The sequence below is a fragment of the Pleurodeles waltl genome, chromosome 10 (assembly GCF_031143425.1).
Source record: "Pleurodeles waltl isolate 20211129_DDA chromosome 10, aPleWal1.hap1.20221129, whole genome shotgun sequence".
Lineage (NCBI taxonomy): Eukaryota > Metazoa > Chordata > Amphibia > Caudata > Salamandridae > Pleurodeles > Pleurodeles waltl.
In genome coordinates, this window is record NC_090449.1 from 242,762,529 (window position 1) to 242,787,924 (window position 25,396).

Below are 25,396 nucleotides of genomic sequence, written 5' to 3' on the forward strand. Positions count from 1 at the left end.
CCCCGCAAACACACGTTTTGCCTGGTTTTTAGATGCAGCTTCGACTGAAGTGCACTGGGTTAATGCTAACCAAGTCCCCAATGCCAGTGTTCCTTTCCTAAAACAAGACACTGGGTCACTTGATTCCTAAGTGACCAGGCACTCCAGCCCCCTCTAAGCCCCTAGTAAAGGGTACCTCTTCTACTTAAGGCATGGGTACTGAAGAGGGCCCATCAGCGCTGCAGCACAACTTATGCCACTCTGAGGGACCCAACACCAACCTTATGCAGACTGCCTTTGCAGGCTGCGCGACAAGCCGCTTCCAAAATTGGAAACACAATATGGCACACACTTGTGTGCATTGTCGTCTAAAACTCGGCTTTCAATATCTGTAAGTCACCCCTACAGCAGGCTTTCAGCCCTAAGGCAGGGTACACTACATTACAAGTGAGGGCTTATATGCATGAGCAAATATGCCCCTACTATGTCTTTGTCGATTCTTAGACATAGTAAGTGTACAGGGAAGCCATTTTAAATACATGTGCTGGACACTGATCACTACGAGTTCCCCAGCTACATGATGTCTTGTCTGAACCTAGGGATGTTTGGTATCATAGCTCATGTAGCTTCCTATATCTCAAATAAGGAGATAGCATCTAATTCAAGTCTTTGATCTGGAGCAATGGTGGGTAGTGGCATATGAGAAAGACAAGAGCCAAAGTAATTGAGGTCCGCACCAGGGGTGCGCGTATTCATTGCCATGTAATGTTGTGTCATTTCAGTGTGTACTGGTGATTGCAGGTGTAGAAGGGTGTCCTCAGACGAACAAAGTGTCAGTATGGGGTGCCTGGGTGCTCCTGTTGTATGAGCCACTCTTTAACAGGGATCCCACCTTGTCTGTAGAAGCGTGGGATCTAGCTGTATGTGCAGAGTAATTAATGCAACTGAGGCGTTCCAAAGGTGCGCCGTGCTCGCACTGTTGTTTGAAGGGCACAACGGCTCACAGGTACCGCATGTGTTTCAAGATCCAGAAGGTTTCGCTGAACACGAGAGGTCTCTGTCCAGGGTCCCCCTCATGTTCCATGTGGAACCCAAACAGTGACCTCTTATTACAGTCTTGAGGTGTCCATTTAATTAACTGGGAGGATGCAGTGTTGGTGTTGAGTTCAGGTGATGTTTAATGGCAAGAAAGGAGTTTTACTGTCTTTGTACCTGTAAGGTGTAATCCAGACACTTTAAAATTTGTGCATTGCCTACTCTCAAGTCTGGCATTTTATGAGTCTCCCACAGTATGACATCACAGTTGCAGTAGTGTAGCAGCCGAACTACCATGGGCCGAGGATTTGATCTGGGGGTGGATGCATAGGTACTCTGTGGGCCCTCTCCGATGCAAAGAAGGAAGACTGTGGACATAGGTAACACTGATTGCAACCAGCTTTCCACATAGGAGACAGGATCAGAACCCTCTGCATTTTCAAGGAAGTCCACAATGAGAATATTGTTTCAACAGGAGCATCCCTCTGCATCTCCAGCTCTCTCTTCCAGTAAGGGAATTTGTTCCTTCACAGCCTGCAGACATTTATCTGTGTCATGCACCCGGTATTATAACTTGAGAATGTTTTGTTTGATGTTACAGACCTTGTCGGCAGCTTAAGATGGTGTACACGTAATATCGGCAACACTGTCTATACGATGCTCCAAAGAGATCCGCGAGCTTTCGATGGCTGTTTAAAACGGCATCAAATTCATTTTCTATAGCTGTACTATTGGCGCATGTCGGCTGGGGAGGGTCGGGCATAGGCGAAGACGCAGAGTCTCTGGGTGGTGCAGGTGGGTTTAGGGTGCCAGATCATAGACGCCCCAGGGTGAGGGGCTTATACAGATGAGTCCCACTAGGAAGGTTCACAGCAGGATGGACCCGCTTTAAAGCGCCAGGGGGAATGAAGGTGCTGTGCAGCATGAGCAGTCCAAACCACAGTCCAGCAGTGTCGGGCCTGCTTGCACCAATGTGGTCCAGCAAAAGTGCAGCACGAGCAGCCCTGCCAGGCCTTGGCAGACACCCAGAGCAAATAGGCTGTCTAGATGTAAGAACCAGTAGCAAGTATAGTAGTCACAGACAGAACATCATTTGTGAAAAAGTGGTAGTGTGTCCCCCACTTATACAGGAGACGTTCACGATAGTTAGCAGTGCAGTATCCAGGCATATGCTGTCTACAGCTAGAATCAGTGTTGCAAACAGGTGGTGGTAACCAGGTACTGTTTTCTGACCCACAACTGGAGTATTAGTGTGGCAAGGAAAGGCCTGCATAGTGGATCGCAGTTTAGAAGGGAATCAAACTGGTGACCAAGCATACAGGAACCTGCCCGCAATTGCCAGTGTCAATATGATGCTGTTATGTGTTTACAGTGAAGACAGCAGGCAAGTGGCAGCAGTTCAAGAAAGGAGGGGGGGAGCCCAGCTCGTGTTTCAGCATAAGCCCCTGGATTCTCATGTGTAATGGGGGTGAGTCACTCAGTGGTGCTCCGTACATTTAAGAGACATATGGGGAGAGGGCTTTTGGTGGTTGCGTCCCCTGGAAATACGGGCTGCCTGTGATTGAGCCGTCTCCACCGGCGGTATTAGCCAGGATCACATGAGCCTCGGACTTGACCCCAAAGCAGGAAAAGTGTGTTGTTCACCTCACAGCACTCCACAGTATATGGCTTTGTGGCCCAGCGTTGAGGCAGTCTCCAAGTGAGGTGTCACGGTGCCCTCAGGCATCAGTGTGTGGGGGCTGTACCCCCACAGCGAGTAGGTAGTCGCCGCAGGCGAGTGCGTGATAGCTGCATGGCTCTGGTACCAATTGGAGAATGTGTTTTTTTGCGGGGGAGCTTCCCTTCTCGTCAGTGCACCTACTCGAGCTCCCAGTGGCATTGGCCCCCTGACAGGAGGCAGCCCAGTGGATGGTCACTGCCACCGCAGCAGCCGGCAGCTTGCGGGCCCTGGCCACACCCGCAGGGAGAGGCCTCATCTGAAGGTGTTGCCTTGCTAGTACCTCCACAGGTGCAGCACTGACGGTGGGGGGCAGTATTCTTTACAGGATGTGGGTGCGGAGCTAAGCTATAATCCCTTTTCCTTCCCCCTTATTTGGAAAATGTCACACTCTCACACAGACACAATACCTCCCATAGAATCGAGTTGGATCTTCTACCCTTAAAAAAAAAAAAAAAGAGAGAGAGAGAGAGAATTAAAAATATTTCCGTGATTTGAGCAGTGGAAGGTCACAACTCATTCAGTAAAAAGGATGCTAAAGAAGAAATGCTCCGGGGACAGTACACACAAAATTTTTTAAGCAATCTAACCAATAAGGGGCATAAAACTGGGATAGACAATAAAAATATCCAATCATGATGAAGGGACTGAGTTCCCTCTGTATTATTGTAATGAAGACAGTAGGTTTTCCACAACAAAGCTATTTCTAGACGAGACCTAAAAGTACGTGGTGTTCTGCTTCTGTCTGACACCACCATCTCAGTATTACCCCCTTATGACCCTGACCGAAGCTGCACTCTTCATTCACGCTGAGAGTGGAGGGCAGGCAGCATGCTTACATTGACTACGTGATAGCCGCTCGTCAATGGGGCCTGTTTCATTGTCCGCATGGCTTTGCAGAGACCCCATCCTTTCCCCTTACAAAAATTAAACAACATTTGCGATTATGGATGTTACGTATCAATAGTTGACTCATTGATGTTCTCCTTGTCCCCCCTTGTGGGTCTCTTGTGTTGTGCAGAGATGTGTGAAGGGAGTAGCAAAATAATACACCTAAGGGTGTCAATAATAGGGAGTCAGATAGTTCCTAGCGTAACACTCCATTTACTGTTTCCAAAAAAGTGTCTGCTTTGGCTGTATATTTGTATTACAGTGCAGAGCTTTGTATTCGATGGAATGTGTGGCTGTAGAATACACATGCTTTGCAAAAGTCCTCCATCTAGTGTTGGGCTCGGAGTGTTACAAGTTGTTTTTCTTCGAAGAATCTTTTTGAGTCACAAGATTGAGTGACTCCTCTCGGTGATAGTACGCATGGGCATCGAGTCCTTTGGTAGATTGTTTTCTCTCTGCCGTCTGGTTCGGACCTGTTTCCCCTAGCTCCAGTGGATCTCGGTTTGGTCTCTTTTGAACTTTCATTTCCAACTTTCTGTCAGTGCCGGTATAGTTTTCAATTGCGTATTCCACACTTTAATGAATCGATCCGATCTTCATCGTCCGGGTCGGTTCAACGTCCATAGGGGAATCCACGCCCTTCTTGGGCCTACTACTGCAACTGTGGTTGAAAAACGCTAGGCTAATGGAACGTACTCCGTTTAGATTCTGTCCTCGATGTCACTACAAGTTTCCGTACATGGAGCAACACTTTGGGGGTCATTCTGACCCTGGCGGTCATTGACCGCCAGGGTCAACGACCGCGGGAGCACCGCCAACAGGCTGGCGGTGCTCCCAAGGGCATTCTGACCGCGGCCATCAGAAACGGAAAACCGGCGGTCTCCCGCCGGTTTTCCGCTGCCCTGAGAAATCCTCCATGGCGGTGCAGCTTGCTGCGCCACCATGGGGATTCCGACCCCCTCACCGCCATCCTGTTCCTGGCGGGTGTGACCGGCAGGAACAGGATGGCGGTGAGGGGTGTCGTGGGGCCCCTGGGGGCCCCTGCAGTGCCCATGCCATTGGCATGGGCACTGCAGGGGCCCCCGTAAGAGGGCCCAATCACGACGGGTGCTACTGCACCCGTCGCACCCTTCCCACTCCGCCGGCTCCATTCGGAGCCGGCTTCCTCGTGGGAAGGGGTTTCCCGCTGGGCTGGCGGGCGGCCTTCTGGCGGTCGCCCGCCAGCCCAGCGGGAAACACAGAATAACCGTGGCGGTCTTCTGACCGCGTAGCGGTATTCTGTTGGGGGAACTTTCGCCCGCCAAGGTTAGAATCACCCCCTTTGTGTGTAATTTGTGCCTGTCCATGGAACACAAGGAGAAGACCTGCAATGCCTGTAGGTCTTTTCATTCAATGACTCTCCTGGACCAAAGAGCGCGTTGGTTAGAAATGGCGCGAGGACAACAGATGACACCCCTGACATCTTCGGAGAAGAACAGGCATAGGAAGAAGTCAGACACCAGGCAGCCCTTTCAGTCCGTGACTCCGAGTCGGACCAAGATTCGGACATCGAGAGTCAATCCATTTCTCCTGCGCAGTACGTGAGTACACCAGCCCCATCTCACCACGCAAAGACACTTAAAAAGACTTCCAAATTGGTCATCGGTCCTTCACTTTCTTCAGGCCATGGCAGGATCTGAAAAGTACATTTGGTTGCCCCACCCTCTCGTTCGGCACTGAAAATCATGAAGACCAAGATGCCTTCAGCACTGACCAGAGAAGGAACCGCACCCCAATCTTTTTCGGGATCGAGTCGAGCATTCAAATCAACCACTTCAAAGAAATAGACATTTCAATCAATTTCCGAGCCAACAAGTGCAGCTCGAAAAAAAGCATTCAGTACCAAAAATGTCGGAACCGAAAAGTATAATTGGCAAAGACTATACAGTTTCCACTGAGGAGACTTACTCTGTAGAGCCTATTTTGGAAGTGACGGAGGCTCGGCAGCAAAACAATTCACATACAAAAGAGACTGGGCAAAATCATGACTTCTCCTCCTATTCCAATCAAAAGGAGATTTGTGTTCAAGAAACATTGGACACTGTGCCTCCCCCAAAAAAGCCTCCAAAGAAAAAATCAAGGCTCCACAGCAACCTCCCCCTTCACCACCTCAATCTCCTGTACTTCCTCTACTCCACCACCACCACAGTCACCTACCTCTTTTATTCAACCACATTGCTCACCGCAAGCATCATCATCATCACCATCACCTCATAGAGATGACTTGGGGTGATGTTCCACACAATGTGGATCCATGGGATCTATATGATCCTGATCCCATTTTCCCTAATGAACCTGAGGATACATCTGGATATAATTAAGTTATTGCAAAGGACAGCAACATATCATAATGTGCATATGCATACAGACCCAATCGAAGAGGATTCCTCTTTAACACTCAAATATACATAAAGATTCTCCGTTTCTATCCATGCAACCAGGCATGCTCAGACATGCCACTGACATATTCAAAGAACTTGTTACGTCAAAAATCATTACACCAAGGGTAGATGAAAAATATAAAGCTGTACCCTCAGATCCAGCTTTTATAAAAACACAACTACAACCTGACTCTATAGTGGTAAGTGCAGCACAAAAATGTGCTAATAGCTAGTCTACGGGGATGGTCCTCCTCCAGATAAAGAGAGCAAAAAACTGGAGGCAGCGGGCAAAAGAGTGGTTACTGAAGCTGCAGTCATTGGAGAATTGCTAATTCTCAAGCACTCCTGGCGATGTATGACAGGGCCCAGTGGGACGAAATGGAAGAGTTATTATAATATCTTAAACAAGGACACCAAAGACGAGGACAGGGGATAGTCACAGAAGGACAGGCCATATCAAATAACTTATTCAGATGTACCATGAATGCAGCTGACACAGCAGCGCATAGTGTGAACACTAGTATTCTCATAAGAAGACATGCCTGGTTGAGGTGTTCAGGATTTAAGCCAGAGATACAACAAGCAGTCCTCAACATGCCTTTTGACATTGAGCATTTATTTGAGCCAGAGGTAGACACTGCTATCAAAAAATTTAAAAAAGACTCTGAAACAGCCAAAGCCATGGAGGCCTTATTAACTACACCCACCAGGGGTAATTTTCGTAGGCCACAATTTAGAGGTGGTTTCAAGACATCCACAGAGCCTTCCACCTCACAAAATAAGCACGTAACACATTTTTACAACAGGGATTTCTTTAGAGGATCTTATAGAGACTCAAATAATAGAGGGAGAGGTAAAGCACCCACCTAAAGAGAATCTCCCTCTAATACAAAACAGTGACTTTTTACAAATTCCCACAGCACATACACCTCCAGAGGTCCAATATCACCACAGATCAATGGGTTCTATCAAGTATCCAACATGGCTATTGTCTAAAACTCATTTCCATTCCACCAAAAATGCTTAATCGTTCTCAGAAGCTCTCACAGGACCATCTCATTCTCTTAAAAGAAGAGGTATAGTCCCTTCTTCTCAAAGAGGCTATAGCCTGTTCCCATATCCCAAGAGGGGTTAGGAGTATATTCCCTATACTTCCTTATACCAAAGAAAGATGGATCCTTAAGACCAATTCTCGATCTCAGGCCTCTCAACCTATACATACTTTCAGAGCATTTCCATATGGCCAGTCCGCAAGATGTTATTCCTCTATTACAGCAAGGAGATTACATGACCGCTTTAGATCTCAGAGATGCTTAGTTCCACATTCCCATACACCCGGCACACCGCAAATATCTACGATTTTTCATTGCAGGAATGCATTATCAATTAAAAGTACTACCATTTGGGGTAACAACCGCTCAAAGGGTATTCACTAAATGCTTAGCTGTAGTAGCTGCATTTCTCAGAAGGCAATACATTCACATTTTCCCATACTTGGATGACTGGCTCATAAAAGCCAATCCCATCCAAAAATGCCAGCAGCTTACTCAGTACACTGTAAATCTTCTACACACTTTGGGGTTTACAATAAGCAACCTCAAATCCCATCTTCAACCCTCACAGTTACAGCCTTACCTGTTAGCAATTCTCAATACTCATTCAGGATTGGTATTTCCAAACCCAGCAAGAATTCAGGCTTTTCAAAATCTCCTGGCTCAATTACAGGAGAATTATACTTACACAGTGGAACTAGTGATGCAACTGTTGGGGATGATGGCATCATGTATTGCCATTGTTCCTCATGCAAGACTGCATATGCGTCCAGTGTCTGTCTCGTCAGTGGCCTCAGTCACAGGGCCATCTTCAGGATCTAGTGTTGTTGGACTGCCAGACTTACCGCTCTCTGCAATGATGGAAACCCACCAACCTTTCAAAAGGGCGGCCTCACATCACTCTCACAACAGATGCATCACAGATGGGTAGGGAGCTCATCTCAACAACCTACAATACAAGGGATATGGGATCCCATTCAACAAACTTATCACTTGAACTCCTTAGAGTTGTTAGCAGTTTTCCTAGCGCTCAAAGCATTTCTGACACAAATCGCTCACAAAGTGGTTATAGTCCATAGAGACAACATGACAACCATGTATTATCTGCAGAAACGGTGGTTACACACTCTTTTCCGCCTCTCCCACTTATTCCATTTCTGGTTTGCAAATTGAGACAAGCATCACTCACCATGATCCTTGTAGCTCCCACATGGACACTCCAACCTTGGTACCCAACACTATTGGATCTGTCTGTGTTTGCCATCACAAACTTCCCAACAGACCAGACCTTTTGACTCAAAAGAGTGGTCAAATCAGACATCCACACCCCAAAACACTCAATCTTGCGATATAACTCCTGGAGTCATAGAGTTTGGAGATTTACAACTTCCCTCTGAATGTATGGACATTCTTAGGGAGGCACATAAACCTACAACTAGACAGTGTTATGCTGCAATTTGGAAAACTTTTGTATACTGCTGTCAACCTAAACACATTGATCCACTAAAAAAATCAGCACAAGACTTTGTTTGTTATCTGCTACATTTACAAAAGGTAAATTGAGCATACTCATCTATTAGACTTTGTTTAGCAGCTGTAGCTGCTTACCTCCAAAACAGACAACATATTTCTTTGTTCAGAATTCCTGTGATTAAGGCGTTCACGGAAGGACTTAGTTATTCCACCCAGGGTTCATCCAGCTCCAGTATGGAACCTTAACATTGTTCTTATTAAACTTAAGGGTTCACCATTGAACCTATGTACTCCTGTTCTTTGCAGTTTCTTTCTTGGAAAGTTGCCTTTTTATTAGCTATCACTTCACTACGACGTGTAAGTGAAATACAAGCTTTCACTTTATGGGAACCTTTTTTACAAGTACATAAAGATAGGGTAGTCCTTAGGAGAAACCCTAAGTTTCAACATTTCACATTAACCAATCAGTTGAGTTACCTGTTTTTTTTCCCACAGCCAGACTCAGCCGCTGAAAGAGCTCTGCCCACACTAGATGTTAAACGAGCTCTTAAGTATTACATTGACAGGACAAAAAGTATTAGAAAGTCAGAACAACTTTCTGTAGCATTTTCAGTGCCTCACAGGGGTAATCCGATTTCAAAAAAATGATTAGCTAGATGGATAGACAAGTGTGAAACTTGTTATCTCAAAGCTAAAATACAATTACCAACAGCTCCTAAAGCACACTGTACCAGAATAAAAGGTGCTTCTTAGACCTTTTTTGGAAAAATTCCAATAGCAGATATCCACAAAGTTGCTATTTGGTCTACATCACACACATTAACTAAACACTATTTTGTAGACGTTTTAGCTCACCAACAGGCAAGTGTTGGTCAAGTAGTTCTCAGGACACTTTTTCAAGCTACTCTAACTCCTACAGGCTAGCCACTGCTTACTTGAAGGGGACTGCTTTACAGTCTATGCAAAGTATGTGTATCTGCAGCTACACATGGCATCAAAAGGGAAAATGTTACTTACCCAGTAGACATCTGTTTGTTGCGTGCAATGCTGTAGATTCACATGCACCCTCCCTCCTTCCCAGAAGCCTGTAGTTGTTATAGTAAAAATATATATATATTGCAAATATGTATATACACTGCATGGACATCCTTTTTTTATTTACTATCTATCAATATACATAAATATATATATACATATATAGAGATATATATATATATATGTGTATATATATATATATATATATGCTCCTTACCGCACCCACTTGCGGGAAAACAATTTAACAAAGGACTCGATGCCCATGCGCACTATCATTGAGAGGAGGAGTCACTCAATTTTGTGGCTTGAAAAGATTCTTTGAAGAAAAACAACTTGTCACACTCTGAGCCCAACACTATAGGGCGGACTTATGCAAAACATGTTAATCTGCATCACTACATGCCACAAACAGATGTCTACAGGGTAAGTAACATTTTCCTTTAGCATGTCATCAAGCACCAACATTTCACCAAAGTAGAAAATACACAAGAACAGTTGGGTGTAATTATATTTAGTAAAAATAGATGTTTTTTTTTTTACATCAAGCCAGTACCCACACAGGGCACCCTTGTGAAGGCTTTATACCGGGCCCATTGAAAGTCTACAACTTTTTGAGCCTTTTAATTTTTCATTGTGACAGTATTTCAGTTTCATGGGGAAAATATTTTAATTATTGAAAAAAATACATATATTAAAAATACAGAACTAGGATATCATATTTGGATAACACTGTTAGTTCTTAGAGGCAACTATAGGTGTTTTACTAACTTTACAAACTTAGCTTTGCATCATTTTACCATTCTTATGTACAAACTGGTTCATACGTTTCACAGTTCCTGTAGAGAGCCAACGGACAGTAGTCTTCAACTCATGCTGCATATTTCAGTTGGATTTTGTTTCACTTAGCTCTGTCTGAATTTTGCAGTGTGCTTTTGGTTGTTGCCATGGTGTAAGATGAACTTCTTTCTCTGTTACAGCTTTCTTACTGAGTGCAGCAGGATTTAGGTTGCCTTCTAAACTCACAGTTCCTTGTATTTCGACAACTGTCTACCTACTTGTGGATGAGAAATACCCCTATAACATGATACTGCAACCATATTTTCTATTGTACAGATGCTGTTTTTTTGTTGGTGTGTTGTGTTGAGTTTGCCCTGAATTTAACGCTTTCCATTTGGATTTGGAAGTTTCATTTGATTTTTTTGCAGCTCATGGCTGCAGATTTGTTCCGAAGTGTTCTCTTGTGCACCTCAAACGGATACAAAGTGAATGTTCTCGACTAATGACATCAATCTTGCTACTTTACCATCCAAGGCATTTTATGAGAGTGAGTGGGATATTAATGTTACATGCAGTAGTTGAGTTACCTGTATCCGGTTGGTAGCCTCTCTTCGGTCTCCACTTTGCTTATTCAGTTTGGAGAGACAGTTTGATCTAGGCAATGATTTGTTGGCATAGCCACTTTCTACATAATTGTATTGGCCTATTCCTTTGATATTGAAAACTTTTGTCATTTCTTTTAACCATTCCCTGATCGATCTGAACCTATCCACAACTTTGTCCCAGAGTTCAGTTGAAAGTTTCTTGGTGGTCATAGTTGAGTCTTTAGGTTTAGAAGCACTACCCAACAGAGGAAACCTGATGAGACTCCTGAAGCTATCCTGAAATCATGCTAATTCCTACTGTGTACATTTGAGGGACAATTAATTTGGTAGGTGATATTGAAGGCAATTAGATAAACTTGGGGTAATTTTGGATTGATAGTATCCGTGACGAGAGGGAGTTGTGAGGTAAGTTCGAGAGACGAGTAAAATCATTCAATGCCTCTCTATTCCAGTTACAAGGGAATAAAATGTGACAATTTTGAAAGGAGGTGTAGACTTTCTACATAAGCACAACATATTGTGAAAAAGCAAGTATGTGCCAAGTCATTTACTGCTTTTGGCATTTGAATGCATTCACATTTCATTGCAAGCACCATCCATGCTGTAAATTTTCCAGGTCTTGTAATTAGTTGGCTGACTTGCCTGACTGCTAATTTTCTGCCTTTGTGCGTTTGTTCATAAACAGGTTCCCTTTGCTAAGACATTTTCTTCCACCTCCTGTTTTTTTAAGGTGTCCGAGGCATGGCTTTGTTTTTCTATTCGCATGCCTGCAATAAGATTTGCAAATGCATGGGACTCACGCCGTTCGATCACTCACCAACAGAAAAGGCGGCCTTAGATCGGTGTAACAAGATGCTGGTAAGTCATTTTCTAACCAGAGACCTAGCATTTTTAATTATCCTAAAATCATTCAGTTATCTCAGAAAAGTGTGAGCTGCTGGTATAATAAATCACATACCAAGTTTCACCAGTGCAACTACTTGCACCGGCCAGGCCTGGTGGTCTAAGTGGAATGCCCCAAAAGAGCTGAGGCTTGTTTGCAGGTTTTCTGGAAAAACCTTTATCTGCTTTGTATCTATCTCTTCTTCAGAGTGATAATGTTGACATCATTAGGAGCCTGCACATGATTATTTCGGTGTGATTTAGGTGTGCTCCCCTCCTTGGGAAGATGATTTAACACATTAATGACGACAGGCTCCATCCCACCCCAGAGTTAAGGTCATAACTTGCACCATTCCTTAGTTTTGGTCCCATTTTGGCATACACGACCTTCACATCCGTTTCGTGGGGTACATCATGAAGAATTTGTTATGCGGGCAGATGGGCTGGCTTGCTTGGCTTTCACATCCTTTCCCTTGGCAGAGATGTGGCTCAGGTCCGTTGATTGACAGGTCATCTCTGCCAGAATGAAATGCAACCCAGGGTTCACAGGGTGATAGAGCACAGAATGGCTTTGGTCTGCTAAGAAAACGTGCAAAAAGTTGTACGATAACTTTTGATATTGTTGCTAGGGAGATGAACATGAAGGAAAAATAAATGTGACATATATATGGGCAGATCATCCTCATAAAAACATTTTAAAAAATGATTTTCCCATTAAGGCAGACCCAGAGTTTTGTGTTGGTCTTTTGCAGCACAGATTGACTGATAGCAGCAGTGAGGCCTGTTTAAGCAATGGGCACGGTTTTAGGTGCATCTTAATGATCACATGGCTTTGCTGTAATGAGCGTTGGCGTCTGAGATACTTGAAGAGTAAATAGCTTTTTGGTTTGAAGATGGAGAAAGGCATGTGAATTGCAAGAAAACGGATTTTTAAGTCTATTGCTGAATTTTCTTCGCGTGTGGTGTGGATAATGGGATTATTCTACCCCTTAAAGCAATCTGCCAAGACCGTGCTTCGGGGGACGGAGGAGAAGTGTGGGAGCAGTCGCGTGAGGACCATCTCTGGGAGCAGACCTCCTCTGCTCTCCCGCCTGTCGGAAAACTCGGGAGATGAGAACATGAGCGACGTTACATTCGACTCTTTGCCCTCCTCGCCATCCCCTGCAACCCCACAGGGACACCGATTTGATATGCTGGGTGAGTGGTTATTTGCTCCTTCAGGCGTGAGTCTTTTTACTGCGAGTACTCGATTCTGCCATTTCAAAGAACTTTAGCATGAAATTACCCACAAGGTGTACCTTGCATTTGGAGCCCTGGAAAAAATATAAAAAACAATCTGCTGCAATAAAAAAAAAAAAAAGCTGAGAACAATTGCTTTCTGTATACAACACCTCTATGAGATAAAGAGTTTTATGTGTGAATATTCAGGCTAGTTTTGAGATGTGAAATAGCCCCCCGTATTTTGCAGTGCAAGTGCTCCATACTAGACAGAGTGATGGAACGATACATCTAACAGCCGATAGCTGGAGTGGGGACCCCAGTACTGCTCCGAGGAGGAGCCACAGCCCTCTCTCGCTAAGGGGCCATCTGGTGAACTGTGTCATAATATATCTCAGAACCCGAGGTGACATCATGAAACAAACGTTCTAGAGTGTCTGTCGCTGGTGTTTGCTAGAGACGAGGGCTGGGCACAGTTCTCCCACTGCACTCGGCCGCCCTTTTAAGGAATTGGGAACAGCTGCGCCATCAAGCCTTCCTAACGAAAATCTGCATTCAAGGAACATGTGACGCCCTTCATTGTGAACTGAAATCCCTCGACAGGGGGCTGCTGGGGGCTGTTCTTGTTTTAGTTAATGGCAGGGATTCAGACTGATAGAGGCGGGAACTGCTGCACGTACAAGTTCCAACCTTTTCCCGGCAGAACATGCTTCAAGGTACAACCGCCCTTTATCAGAACCGTAGACCACTCCACGCTTGTAACATTGAGGCTGTTTAGCACGTGCCTGGGGTGGTAGAAATGTCACAGAGCTGACAAATGCCGGTGGTAAAAACTTGTTAATTCTTTATTTTGACTCTCATGGCCTGGGCGGCATCAAGTACGTGGCCAGGTCAAGACAGAGTTTCAAGTTCTGAACTAAAAAAAATTCTAGCAGTTTGCGTTGACGTTTGAAACTAAATGCCTCAACCATTTATCCAAAACAGGAAGCTAGGTCTTCTGTGATTTGTGGAGAGTTAAAATTATTTTAGCACTGAGAGTAGTTCAGGGAATCGAGCTAAATATGTTCTGGTTCATTCTTAGGTCCGGTGCCTTATGTTTGCCGGCCGTTTATGAGCAGCCGGCGTCTCTTTCCTGCGTGTAACGCAAACGTATTATGTTTCCGCAGGTTGGCCTGTGTTCAACGAGAATGATAACCTGGAGCACGAAGACAGCAATGAACTCGATAACCAAAGGGTAATGGGCGTTTATCCAATAATCAAGATATCAATAGAAGATACATTTACTTACAGTTAATGGAAAATCATTGATATTGTTTAGTTATCCCGAAGATCCAGCAAAGGTCCAGCCGAATTGTGTAGTATTTGGAGCCGCCTTTCAATGTGAAAGGAATATTCAAACTGATCTGGGGCATCTCTGTAACCCTCATGGCTTCCTGCTGAAGATGTGCAGACGTGCCCATGAAAAGCAAAATATAATAAAGTAGCACAAAATAAAATAATCCTGTATTGGTTGCATTGGTTACTGGTGCATGGTGGAAAGTAATTTACTGTACGTGTAAACCACTGAATTGTGAGAGTGCTGAGTGAGAGAAACAAAACCTTTAGATATTTGTTGTACAGGATATACTTCCAATCAAGCTGCTGCTAGGGTGTTAAAGGGCTCAGCAACAGAGAAGAAAAGAAGGGATGAGAGGAATCAAGGGGTTAGGTTCTGTCCTGCTAGTTGCTCGCTTTTGCAACACTTGTTCCATCCTTAGCCTGCTTCGAGGGAGGTGTACGGAGCAGAAGAGCAGGAAGCAGTTCACCGGAGAGCGGTTTTATATGCCAAGGCTTTTCTGGTTTAATGTGGGCCTTTGCCTGGTATTCTTTTCCTCTGAGTATAAATGTCTCAATACATTTGACTTGAACCACTACCTGAGGGCACTCAACACTGTCCATCGGTAGAGCACTGAGACAAATCTTATGCTGCTCCTGACCAAGTTAACCTCATCTGTGCATGATGCTGTTGTATGTGCACCCATTCACACATATATACACATACACACACACACACACACACATATATATATATATATATATATATATATATATATATATATATATATGTTCGATGGCATGTGTAACTGCAGATACACATGCTGTGCACATCCCGCCATCTGGTGTTGGGCTCAGAGTATTACAAGTTGTTTTTCTTCGAAGAAGTCTTTTCGAGTCACGAGATCGAGGGACTCCTCCCATTTCGGCTCCACTGCGCATGGGCGTCGACTCCATCTTAGATTGTTTTTTTTCCTCCATCGGGTTCGGACGTGTTCCTTTTCGCTCCGGGTTTCGGTTCGGAAAGTTAGTTAGAATCTCGGAAAAATCGTCGGTATTGTTTGCGTTCGGTATCAGGTTAGTTATAACAGATCGACACCGACTTTTGAAGAGCTCCGGTGGCCCTTCGGGTTTTTTTTGATCCCCCGTCGGGGCCTGGTCGGCCCGGCCGCGTGTCTCTTCAAGACTGATGGAACGGACCCCATTCCGCTTCTGCCCAAAATGCCATAACAAGTATCCATATACAGATCAGCATCTGGTCTGTAACTTGTGTTTGTCGCCAGAACACAAGGAAGATACTTGTGAAGCCTGTCAAGCGTTTCGGTCCAGGAAGACACTAAGAGACCGAAGAGCAAGAAGACTGCAAATGGCGTAGGCGCCGACAGGACAAGGGCGTTTCGAGGAGGAAGAAGAAACCTTCTCCATCCAGGAATCGGACTCGGATGAGATCGATCCTGAAGAAACGCCGAAAACCGTGAGTAAGACGTCGAAACATAAAACTCACGAGAAGACCACAAAAGCACAGGGGACGCCACCGCCAACAGGCCATGGCTTAACCCGAAAAATAGGTGACCGATCATCGGCACTGAAAAAGGGCACGCTGGTGTCGAAGTCATCCGACTCCGGTCGAGATTCCGCCACACAGCAATCTCGGGCCCGAGATAGCGGCTCCGAGCAAGTTCGGCACAAGACAGCGGCACCAAAATGAGTCGGCACCGAGAGTCAACGACGCCGAAAATAAAAAAGGTTTAGTCGGAACCGAAAAAAAGTAGCCGAAAAGGTTTTGATACCGAAACATCCGGCCTCGGAACCGAAATCAAGTTCCTACACAGAGGAACAAGGACTGTCCTGACAAATGAAAATACATAGATTTGGACAGGAAGTGGAGACAATGGAGCCAGACTACACCCAAAGAAGGCTCCACATCCAAAAAGAAACCGGGAAGATCAGCACTCTCCCTCCTATTAGGATGAAACGCAAACTTGCCTTCCAGGAGAAAGACAAGCAGCCACAGGCAAAGGTGGCTAAACAAGTAAGCCCGCCACCGTCTCCACAACGCCCACCACAAACATCACCGGTAGCCACTCCACCTGTGATGCAATCCCCGACTCATACAGGGATGAGTCAAGATGACCCTGACGTGTGGGACCTTTATGATGCGCCAGTGTCAGATAATAGTCCTGACTGTTATCCAGCTAGACCGTCGCCACCAGAAGAAAGTACAGCCTACGCACAGGTGGTGTCGAGGGCAGCGGCATTTTATAATGTCAGCCTGCATGTAGAGCCCATTGAAGACAACTTTCTATTTAATACACTGTCGTCCACACACAGCCAGTACCAGAGTCTTCCCATGCTACCTGGAATGCTAAAACACTCCAAACAAGTGTTTGAGGAGCCTGTAAAAGGAAGGGCCATTACTCCAAGAGTGGAGAAAAAATATAAACCGCCACCAACAGACCCCGTGTACATCACACAACAGCTAACACCGGACTCAGTTGTGGTAGGGGCGGCTCGCAAGAGAGCGAACTCACATACTTCAGGAGATGCACCACCTCCAGATAAAGAAAGTCGAAAATTCGACGCAGCAGGCAAAAGGGTGGCGGCACAGGCAGCAAACCAGTGGCGTATTGCAAACTCACAGGCTTTGTTGGCCAGATACGATAGGGCTCATTGGGACGAAATGCAACACTTTATAGAACATTTGCCCAAGGAGTTCCAGAAAAGAGCACAGCAAGTAGTGGAAGAAGGACAGAGTATCTCCAACAATCAGATACGGTCAGCAATGGATGCAGCAGACACAGTTGCTAGAACTGTCAACATAGCAGTGACAATAAGGAGACATGCATGGCTGCGTACATCAGGATTTAAACCAGAAATACAGCAAGCTGTGCTGAATATGCCATTTAACGGACAGCAGTTGTTTGGGCCGGAGGTGGACACTGCTATCGAAAAACTTAAGAAAGACACTGATACAGCCAAAGCCATGGGCGCACTCTACTCCCCACAGAGCAGAGGCACATTTCGAAAAACACAGTTTCGAGGGGGGTTTCGAGGGCAAAGCACCGAACCCACGACCTCACAAACAAAGCCCACTTATCAGAGCCAATATCTGCGGGGAAGTTTTCGGGGACAATATAGAGGGGGACAGTTCCAAAAAAGTAGAGAGAAGTTCCAAAGCCCCAAAACTCCTCAAAACAAGCAGTGACTTCCAAGTCACACATCCCCAACACATAACACTTGTGGGGGGGAGACTAAGCAAATTTTACAAACATTGGGAGGAGATAACAACAGACACTTGGGTATTGGCAATTATCCAGCATGGTTATTGCATAGAATTTCTCAAATTCCCTCCAAACGTCCCACTGAAAACACACAATATGTCAAAACAACATATAGATCTTCTAGGACTAGAAGTTCAGGCATTGCTACAGAAAGAAGCAATAGAATTAGTACCAAACCAACAGAAAGGAACAGGAGTTTACTCTCTGTACTTTCCAATACCCAAAAAAGACAAGAGTCTGAGACCTATATTAGATCTCAGAACATTAAATACCTACATCAAATCAGATCACTTTCACATGGTGACATTACAGGACGTAATCCCACTGCTCAAACGACAAGACTACATGACAACACTAGACCTAAAGGATGCATATTTCCATATACCGATACATCCTTCACACAGAAAGTACTTAAGGTTTGTATTCCAAGGGGTACATTACCAATTCAAGGTGTTGCCATTCGGAATAACAACTGCGCCAAGAGTTTTTACAAAGTGCCTGGCAGTCGTAGCTGCACATATCAGAAGGCAGCAAATACATGTGTTCCCGTACCTAGACGATTGGCTAATCAAAACCAACACGCTAGAACGGTGTTACAACACACAAAGTATGTCATAGAAACCCTCCACAAACTAGGTTTCTCAATCAACTACACAAAACACACCTTCTGCCTTGTCAAACACAGCAATACTTAGGGGCGACAATCAACACAACAAAAGGGATTGCCACTCTAAGTCCACAAAGGGTTCAGGCATTTCACAATGTAATACAGGCCATGTATCCAAAACAAAAAATACAAGTCAAAATGGTGATGAAACTTCTAGGCATGATGTCCTCATGCATAGCCATTGTCCCAAACGCAAGGTTGCACATGTGACCCTTACAACAGTGCCTAGCATCACAATGGTCACAGGCACAGGGTCAACTTCTAGATCTGGTGTTGATAGACCGCCAAACATACACCTCGCTTCAATGGTGGAACAGTATAAATTTAAACCAAGGGCGGCCTTTCCAAGACCCAGTGCCACAATATGTAATAACGACAGATGCCTGCATGATAGGGTGGGGAGCACACCAAGGACAATGGGACACTCAGCAAAAACAGTTTCACATAAATCACTTAGAACTATTGGCAGTATTTCTAGCGCTAAAAGCATTTCAACCCATAATAAGCCACAAACACATTCTTGTCAAAACAGACAACATGACAACAATGTATTACCTAAACAAACAGGGAGGGACACACTCAACACAGTTGTGTCTCCTGGCACAGAGGATATGACATTGGGCGATTCACAACCACATTCGCCTAATAGCACAATTTATTCCAGGAATTCAGAATCAGTTAGCAGACAATCTCTCTCGGGATCACCAACAGATCCACGAATGGGAGATTCACCCCCAAATACTGAACACTTACTTCCAGAGTTGGGAAACACCACAAATAGATCTATTTGCAACAAAAGAAAATGCAAAATGCCGAAACTTCGCATCCAGGTACCCACAAGATCAGTCTCAGGGCAATGCGTTATGGATGAGTTGGTCAGGGATATTTGCTTATGCTTTTCCCCCTCTCCAACTCCTTCCATATCTGGTAAACAAGTTGAGTCAAAACAAACTCAGACTCATACTAATAGCGCCAACATGGGCAAGACAACCTTGGTACACAACACTACTAGACCTCTCAGTAGTGCCTCATGTCAAACTACCAAACAGACCAGATCTGTTAACGCAACACAAACAACAGATCAGACATCCACATCCAGCATCGCTGAATCTAGCAATTTGGCTCCTGAAGTCCTAGAGTTCGGACACTTAGACCTTACACAGTAATGTATGGAGGTCCTAAAACAAGCTAGAAAACCTACCACTAGACATTGCTATGCAAATAAGTGGAAAAGATTTGTTTACTAATGCCATAATAATCAAATTCAACCCTTACACGCATCTGCCAAAGACATTGTAAGATACTTACTACATTTGCAAAAGTCAAAGCTAGCTTTTTCTTCCATTAAGATACATCTTACCGCAATTTCAGCTTACATGCAAATTACGCACTCAACTTCACTATTTAGGATACCAGTCATAAAAGCGTTTATAGAAGGTCTAAAGAGAATAATACCACCAAGAACACCACCAGTTCCTTCATGGAACCTCAACATTGTCTTAACACGACTCATGGGTCCACCTTTTGAGCCCATGCACTCTTGTGAAATGCAATACTTAACATGGAAAGTTGCATTTTTAATTGCCATCACATCTCTAAGAAGAGTAAGTGAGATTCAAGCATTTACCATACAAGAACCATTTATTCAAATACACAAGCATAAAGTAGTTCTACGGACAAATCCTAAATTCTTACCAAAAGTCATATCACCGTTCCACTTGAATCAAACAGTAGAATTACCAGTGTTCTTCCCACAGCCAGATTCTGTAGCTGAAAGAGCACTACATACATTAGACAACAAAAGGGCGTTAATGTACTACATTGACAGAACAAAACTAATTTGAAAAACAAAACAATTATTTATTGCTTTCCAAAAACCTCATACACGAAATCCAATTTCTAAACAAGGCATTGCTAGATGGATAGTTAAGTGCATTCAAAACTGCCGCTTACACCAAAGGCACACTCAACTAGAAAGAAAGGTGCTACCATGGCCTTTCTAGGAAATATTCCAATGACCGAAATATGTAAGGCAGCTACATGGTCTACGCCTCATACATTTACCAAACACTACTGTGTTGATGTGTTAACGGCACAACAAGCCTCTGTAGGTCAAGCAGTACTACGAACATTGTTTCAAACAACTTCAACTCCTACAGGCTGAACCACCGCTTTTGGGGAGATAACTGCTTACTAGTCTATGGACAGCATGTGTATCTGCAGCTACACATGCTGTCGAACGGAAAATGTCACTTACCCAGTGTACATCTGTTCGTGGCATTAGTCGCTGCAGATTCACATGCGCCCACCCGCCTCCCCGGGAGCCTGTAGCCGTTTAGAAGTTGATCTTGAACATTTGTAAATTTGTAAATATATTACTTTAAACTACATTATGTACATACGTATTCACTCCATTGCATGGGCACTATTACTAGCATACACAACTCCTACCTCACCCTCTGCGGGGAAAACAATCTAAGATGGAGTCGACGCCCATGCGCAATGGAGCCGAAATGGGAGGAGTCCCTCGATCTCGTGACTCGAAAAGACTTCTTCGAAGAAAAAAAACTTGTAACACTCCGAGCCCAACACCAGATGGCGGGATGTGCACAGCATGTGAATCTGCAGCGACTAATGCCACGAACAGATGTACACTGGGTAAGTGACATTTTCCATATATCTATACATATATGTCCGATGGCATGCGTAGCTGTAGACACACATGCTTAGCATAAGTCCACCATCTAGTTTTGTGCTCGGAGTGTTACAAGTTGATTTCTCATGTACTGTGTTCCTGAAGTGAGAGCTACGAGGGGTACAAAGTGATAGCGGTGGCGAGCCATTTTCTTGTCAAATTGGGGAATGAAAAGTAGTACATCTGAGAATTAACAAAAATACATTAACAAACTAGGGGCCAGATGTAGCAAAAATCCAATTTGCGAGTTGCAAATTGCGAGTCCTTCCGACTCGCAATTTGCAACTCGCAAATTGGTATGCAGAACGGTGTCTCAGACACCGTCTGCGAGTCGGTATGGGGTCGCAAAGACCCACCTCATTAATATTAATGAGGTGGGTCGCAAATTGCGGCCCCATACAGACTATGGGCACTCGCAAACATGGAGGCCTGCTGTAGTCCGCAGACCTCCATGTTCGTGACTGCTTATAAATAAAGCAGTTTTTTTTTTTTTTTTTAAGTGTAGTCCGTTTTCCTTAAAGGAAAACGAGCTGCTCTTAAAAAAAAATCCGAAACCTTTAGTTTCGGTATTTTTTCAGGGCAGGTAGTGGTCCCTTGGACCACTACCTGCCCTGAAAAAATAATTTGTGGTCTATTCACAAAGGGGAAGGGGTCCCATGGGGACCCCTTCCAATTTGCGAGTGGGTTACCATCCACTTCAAGTGGATGGTAACTGCGACACCATTGCATACCACTGCGAATCGCAAATAGGAAGGGAGCACCCCTTCCTATTTGCGATTCTGAAATTCATTTTGCGAGTCGGTCCCGACTCGCAAAATGCATTTCTGCATAGGAAACACGCATTTGTGAGTCGCAAACGGCAAATTTTGCCGTTTGCGAGTCGCAAAGTGTTTCCTGCATCTGCCCCTTAATCACTTAATTGTTTGTGTGTGTCCCCACACTAAAGATTGAGTAATATCACAGTGGCATTCTTTCTTTGTTTTTTCAACAGGACTCCGAAAACGGTGGTGACAGCGGCTGCCCAAGTGAAAGACGGAGTGAATCAGAAGATATGGATCCTCGAGAGAGAGTATGTATCAATTTGGCCTGCTTTTGCAATAACTGATTCTTTATTTAGCTCCAGTCACATAGACCCGACTAGCCGATAAGGCACAATTATTGACCTCTGCTGCGCCCTTTTCAACAAGGACCAAGTCAGATGTACAGCCTCTGTTGTCTCAGATAGTTTCACATTCTAAGATGATCTGTCAGTCATACGATATTTATGCAAACAACGTAGGCTTTCTTCTTTGAACTAACCTTTATTTGAGGTACTCCGAACCAGTATCCCCCTCAAGAACATTTACAGCGCTAAATCACAAATGGTGTCACTCGGAATAAATGAGAGTATTAGTAAAGCACGCCTTATTGAAGTGTTAGCCTTTTACCATTTGGGAAAGCTGGAACAAAGTCTTGTGTCTTTCTTTCAAATACTACATCTATTAAAAGCAAACCTTTTGTTTATGCTGGTGACGTGCTGAGGCCCTACAGTAGCCTTAGACTAAGGCTTCATCAGCGGAAAATAACTTACAGAAAATCCTGCTGTGAGAGTCTGTTGTACTGGAGATGCACACACCTCCAAGACAAACATGGGTGTATTCCCTTACTCTTCATTCAGTTTTCATACTTTATTTGTATTTGCTTTCGTTTTTTCTTATTGCTATAAGTGGAAGGGATGAGATATAATGGGGAGGTGGTCAGTTTTGGGGGTTTGATATGAAGAGGGTTATTTATTAAGAGATTCATGGGCGCTTGTGTGGCGCTGCACAGTTTTGCACTCGATCTGCATGCTTAAATAATGGTAAACCTAAGTAAATAATCCTGCCAGTGTTGTGGGTGGGGTAATGTATCCTATGCATAGATGGCATTACAGAAATCTATTGTTTTCAAGCGTGGTTGCCACGGGCAGGGCCTCTGCAGTCCCTTACTCGTTACATCTACATTTCCTGATTTGGGAGTCTGTACTCTTCAAAAAGGACATGCTTAGAATGTTTGTGTGTTACAAGACACTGCTTAATGTTTCTGTACTCAGCCAATTATTTGTCTTCTTACCATGACCGGATGACCTTGAGCATCACAAGGTTCTTGCTAAATAACAGCTAGACAAAGATATGTGCCCATCCAGTGGTAGGTCACCATTACACTTGGGCCTTATACTCCATATCTTTTATAGCCTTCCAGTGAAAGCCTCAGAAAAGGATTGGAGGTTGGCTATAGGAATGGCATGTGGGTATATATCACAAGGACCATTATAGTTCGAATAATGCCAGTGTCCGATCCCAAAATGGATTAAGAATTACAGTTGGTAACAGCTGTGGGGCGACGATAATGGCATTCAGCATTATGTTCCTTAGAGCACGTCTGTATGAAAGTATTTCTGCAGTTTTCAATCACTAAAGTTTGTTATTTTTTATAACATGTCTTTGAATAAAGCACTTATCTTGGGAGCCTGTCGAGGTGTTCTGAACTGCTTCACTTTCGGTGGCTAGCTGACTATCTTTGCCTTCGCTTTGCAGTCGATGGTGCCTATTGGGAAACAAGCTTTAATATTCTGTGGCATTGATGTTATTATGTGGCATCTTTTTTGGTACACATTTTGTGACAAAAATGTTTTAGAGCCTTGTACGGAGGTGTTTCACAAGAAATACAATAGATAATTTGTGAAGCAAACATTCCACTAGTTTCTTCATACCTGGCTGATTATTGGTAATTATCATATTTTTGAGAGTAGTTGGTTGATGGAAGCTTCAAAGTAGTACTATTTCAGCATTACTAGGGTATCAAAGCTAGTAAGCTGCAAGCCTGTACAACGCAGATCACATTAATCAGAATGACTTTTGGACTCGAGATGCTGGGGAATCCAGCCCATTTTTACAATACCAACATTAAGTTTTTTTGTATTCCTAAGGGCATATTTCCTAGTTACCATGGAGGGGCGGTCACAATGACGCCAGATGTAACAAAAATACTTCAAAAGGGGAAGAAATAACAGAAAACTATGAGTCAGACTCATCTGCGGAAGGCTGAGTAAACTGCCTCGAAACACAGAACGTTTCTAGAAAGGTCTGGAACTACTGAATGCTATATTATACGGCAGGAAATCTGATTGCACACGGGGTGGTTGTTCTTTCTTTTGCAGTTGCCCATGCGCTTTTGGGTAGTGTAGTTATTAGTAATGGAAGAAATATGCATAATCTCAAGCACTAGTCGTTTCATAAGCAGCTGTTAGATTTTCCTGGCCCAGTAGCATATTTCTATATGACTCGGGCACTGATAGCAGCTTCTCAGAGCATGTGAAGACATAAGTAATGGGGAGAGCGTAGTTCGTCACCCAGTGAGTAGAGCTGCAATGTAATCCTTTACACATCCATATGTAACGCGGCACATCGCTTGCACCGGTAACTGATGTGCCCAGGTGATGAAGGTGTGCAACTGGATCAAAGAAACCAAAGAAAGACTCTTTAAAATGTAGATGTTGGCTGAGAATCTGACGAGCCAGCTGGGTTACTATGTGGAATTTGAATTTATTAGTATTGTGGGTAATAAGTTCTTTGACTCTGTGCTTTTCCGGGTTAAATGAATTAACAAGATTTTTACATTGACATAGGGTCACTCAAACTGCAACAGAAGGCGCGAGTCTGAATCTGAAGACAGTTTTGGAAGGGTAAATAAAATGCAGTGACCTCGAAAAGAATTCCACTCCATCATAACATGCTCCCCTCTTGTTTTCTAATCTCACATCATGCTATTAGCTGATCATTTTCTTTTCTTCATTTACTGCTTTAATTTAATTTCTAACTTTCTGTATGTGTTTTTAATTTTCCAATTAGAGAAAAGCTGTTGTAAATAAACCCTCTGTGACCCCTAAAAACAGTCCCCGGATGAAAATGGTGATTCTGCATGCAAATCTGGTGCACATGCCTTTGTTTGGTTTCCAACCACTGTACATATTAGATGCAAAATCTGGCTGCATTTTCACACTCTGTATTCTTGACTAGATGGTTTGTGTACATGGAAGGACAAGCTTTATTAAAATATTTTATGGCAGCTGTTCTGTAATTGCTGAAAAGCTGATTTTAATTAAGGGGGTTTAGTAGTAAATCATGATATTTTCTACAGAATAATGGCTTTGATTCGCCGGACAAGAAATCCTTAAATAGTTTATATGATTCTTTTATGGTCTAAGGGAAGCTAAGACAAACGTAGCCAATCCAATCTTCCTTTGGCAGTCGTTCACTGTAACCAGACCATCTATCTATGGAGCTATGTCCTTTAGTCTTGAAGTGAGTGTTTGTGAGAAGTCTAAACTGTGTGCT

General features: G+C 44.0%; 1 protein-coding gene across 8 annotated transcripts in view; it reads left to right on the forward strand.

Moving 5' to 3' along the window:
- EEF2K (eukaryotic elongation factor 2 kinase) overlaps positions 1-25,396 on the forward strand; it is a 199,976-nt gene that overhangs the window by 109,175 nt on the left and 65,405 nt on the right. For 3 of the 8 annotated variants that reach the window (XM_069210295.1, XM_069210297.1, XM_069210296.1), the window contains 6 exons: positions 11,715-11,842; positions 12,862-13,063; positions 14,251-14,318; positions 22,033-22,110; positions 24,688-24,744; positions 24,911-24,970. In XM_069210295.1, coding sequence (XP_069066396.1) covers positions 11,715-11,842; positions 12,862-13,063; positions 14,251-14,318; positions 22,033-22,110; positions 24,688-24,744; positions 24,911-24,970 — 593 coding nt within the window. The remainder of the gene's footprint in view (positions 1-11,714; positions 11,843-12,861; positions 13,064-14,250; positions 14,319-22,032; positions 22,111-24,687; positions 24,745-24,910; positions 24,971-25,396) is intronic. The other 5 variants (XM_069210301.1, XM_069210302.1, XM_069210299.1 and 2 more) reach the window with 3 other exon arrangements.